Source organism: Orycteropus afer, unplaced genomic scaffold, assembly GCF_000298275.1.
Source record: "Orycteropus afer afer isolate SDZICR_OR568_19922 unplaced genomic scaffold, OryAfe1.0 scaffold00050, whole genome shotgun sequence".
NCBI classification, from domain to species: domain Eukaryota; kingdom Metazoa; phylum Chordata; class Mammalia; order Tubulidentata; family Orycteropodidae; genus Orycteropus; species Orycteropus afer.
In genome coordinates, this window is record NW_006921637.1 from 890,835 (window position 1) to 893,969 (window position 3,135).

At 42.6% G+C, this 3,135-nt stretch overlaps 1 protein-coding gene across 1 annotated transcript in view; it reads left to right on the plus strand.

Annotated features, from left to right (window-relative positions):
- Positions 1–2,859, plus strand: part of GNG4 (G protein subunit gamma 4) — a 63,162-nt gene extending 60,303 nt beyond the window's left edge. The window contains exon 2 of the mRNA XM_007938468.1: positions 2,731–2,859. Within this exon, the coding sequence (XP_007936659.1) occupies positions 2,731–2,859 (129 nt within the window). The remainder of the gene's footprint in view (positions 1–2,730) is intronic.
- Positions 2,860–3,135: the final 276 nt, after the last annotated feature.

Sequence of the window (3,135 nt, forward strand, 5' to 3'; positions counted from 1 at the left end):
AAAAAAAAAAAAAAATCCAGGAGATGTGTGTGGCTTGAATGCTTGAAGCATTAAAATATTTATTTTTTGTTTGTTTTCATAGGTTTTTTTTAATCATTCTGGAGAAGGTTTAAACACTGAAATGTACTGAAAGGATTTCAGTTGACTGCTACATACTTACCCCTGCCTGTAAGCCTCTAATAAGCACTTATAGGCAGAACAGTCTAACTGGCAGGATGAGTTAAAGACACAGTGCGCAATGAAAGGAGCTGTAACCTCATCTTCTTAGTGATGCTCATTGGAGCCTTTCTTCTGGAACTCCTGGGGTAGGGGCAGTTTGACACAAAATAGCTCTATATCAGCAGCCTTGAGATAAGCCTGGGAGGAAAATGCAGGAAAAGACTTTCTGTTCAGGAGCAAATCTCTCCACAGGGGGATGGTGATTTCAAGCTAAGTGTTGAAACGTGTGCTTGTATGTCCTTTTGAGGAGGGCAAAATGTCTCTCTGTGTTTCTCATAAGGAGTCCCTCAGTTGAGCAAAAAGTTAACATGCTTAGCTGTTAACCAAAAGGTTGGAGTTTCAAGTCCATCCAGAGGGACCTCAGAAGAAAGGCCTGGCAGTCTACTTCTGAAAAATCAGCCATTGGAAACTTGATGGAGTCTCTACACATCCAGAATAAAAGAGAAACAAGGAAATCAAAGGCTCAGAGAAGTAGTCTATAGAACTAATAGTCTACGTGAAGGATGGCTTCATCTACCCTAAGTAAGACTGGAAGATAGTTCCCAGCTACCACTACCGACCATTCTTATCAAGGCCACAATAGATGGATCCTGATAGAATAGGAGAAAAATGTAGAACAGAACTCAAATTCTTAAAAAGTTCAGACTTCCTGGACTGGTTGAGACTAGAGGACTCTCCAAAACTATTACCCTGAGGTACTCTTTAAACCAAAATTATCCCTTAAGGTCACCTCTTAGTAAATAACAGATTGGCTCATAAAATAAAGAATATCACCCGTCAGTAACGAGCTCCTTTAAAAAAACCATGATCAGGTTTGTGTAGGTGGAGGGAGTGTACCCATGACCGTATATAGGATTGGCAAATGATGTTTCTAAATGTGTATTTGTAGGTGCTATAAGAATGTCTGGGTTTATAGTAGAGCTTACAAGGGGCAAGCCTGTGGTGGCTTCTTGGCCGCAGCCAGCTACCCTGAGGGAGCAAGTGGTTGGACTTGTTGGCTTGGGACCATGGTTGCAGGGGACATCAAGCTCAATTGGCATAACATACTACACAAAAACATTGTTCTACATCCTACTTTGGTGAATAGCAATGGGAGTCTTAAAAGCTTTAAGTGGCCATCTAAATGCGACTGTGGGTCTCTCCTCATCCAGAGCAAAGAATAATGAAGAAACGCAAAGACACACAGAAACAATTAGTCCAAGGGACTAGTAGACCATTGCAATCCTCAGCCTATAAGACCATGAGACCAGAAGAACTAGTAGTGCCTGGCTGCCCCTGTCAACCACTCAGAGGGGGATCAGTGCAGGAGATGCTGGATAGTGTGGGAGAACAATGTGGAACAAAACTCAAAATCATTAAAAAACAAACAAAGAAACAAACAAGTTTGCTGGTCTGATAAGCCTGGTGAGACCCCTGAGACTATGGCCCCTAGTTACCCTTCAGGTCTGGAACTGAACTCACTCCTGTGCCTTCCAGCCAAACAATAGACAGGCATATGGGCTGAACATTTACATCAGGTAGATACACTCTTTGGAGCAATAGAGCAGAAGGGCAATGTTTGCACAGGGAGATAACTCGGGATGAGGGAGGGGGTAGGAGTGCATCGCAGGGAAGGACACAGGGAAGAGATAACTATGGAGAGGAAGTGGAAAGAGAACCATTACATTTTGGGGAATTACAGTCAATATCATGAGACAAAGTGTGTAGGAACTGCTCTATGGAAAATGAATTTGCTGTGTAAACTTTCACCCAAATCACAATAAAAAAAATTTTTAAATCCCATTTCTATGAGACCAAATGGCCAAAAGTTACTCTAAAGCAAAGATGAGAAGGTTAAGGAGGCAGGGAAACTAGAATACTAAAGATGGTACAACCAAAACAGAATGAATAAGAAAGATAATATATTATAGAAAATATAACCAATATCACTGAATAATTTGTGTAGACATTAAATGGGCACCTAATCTGCTGTGTAAACTTTCCCCTTAAATACAATAAAATACTATTTAAAAGTAAAAAGAAAACCGTATGGAGCACAGATCTACTCTGACACACATGGGGTAGCCATGTGTCAGAATCTATGGCAACTGGGTTTTATGTTGAATATGAAAGTGGATTTCAGTGACACCAGCAATAAATCACACTCACATGGCCAGGGGCACTGTGCTTTTCACCTTTTACAAATGGTTTAGCAGAGTACCTGTGAGGCTTCTGGCCTGGACCCTCTACTCATTGCTCAGTTGACAGTCACACAAGGACATCTGGAACTTGCAGGCTTCCCCTTGTCCTCTGGATGCTGACCTTCGTCATTCTAGAGCAGCATCTCCTAACTCAGAGGCTACTTTCAAACCTATCTCCCCATGTCTGCATGGGCCCTTCCGCCAGGCTGGGCACAGCCTTGACATTAGCCCCATACACATACGGCCTGTACTCTGGGCTTCTCCACTGTCCGCAGGGACACATTCTGATCAGACCACTCCCCCTGATTCCTGTGCTCTTCTCCCCTCACAGGTCTCCCAGGCAGCAGCAGACTTGCTGGCATACTGCGAAGCCCACATGCGGGAAGACCCCCTCATCATCCCAGTGCCTGTGTCAGAAAACCCCTTCCGAGAGAAGAAGTTCTTTTGCACCATCCTTTAACTCTGTGTGTGAGGAAATGTCACTGTGTCAGTCTGTGAAACTCCTTTGTAGAGACCGTGCATGCTCTGAGCCTTAGAAAGCCTGGCCCACACCCCTACCCCAGAACAATTACCTGGGTTTACTTGATTTTTCACTTGTTCTTCGTCATTCAATTTCGTTTCCACTATTAGCAAAGAAATAGACATTTTTATAGTCAAACAACAAATGTATCAAGTAAAATTAAGTATGGATTTAGGGGTTTAAATTTTTTAAACATCAATTTCCAAGATCAAACAC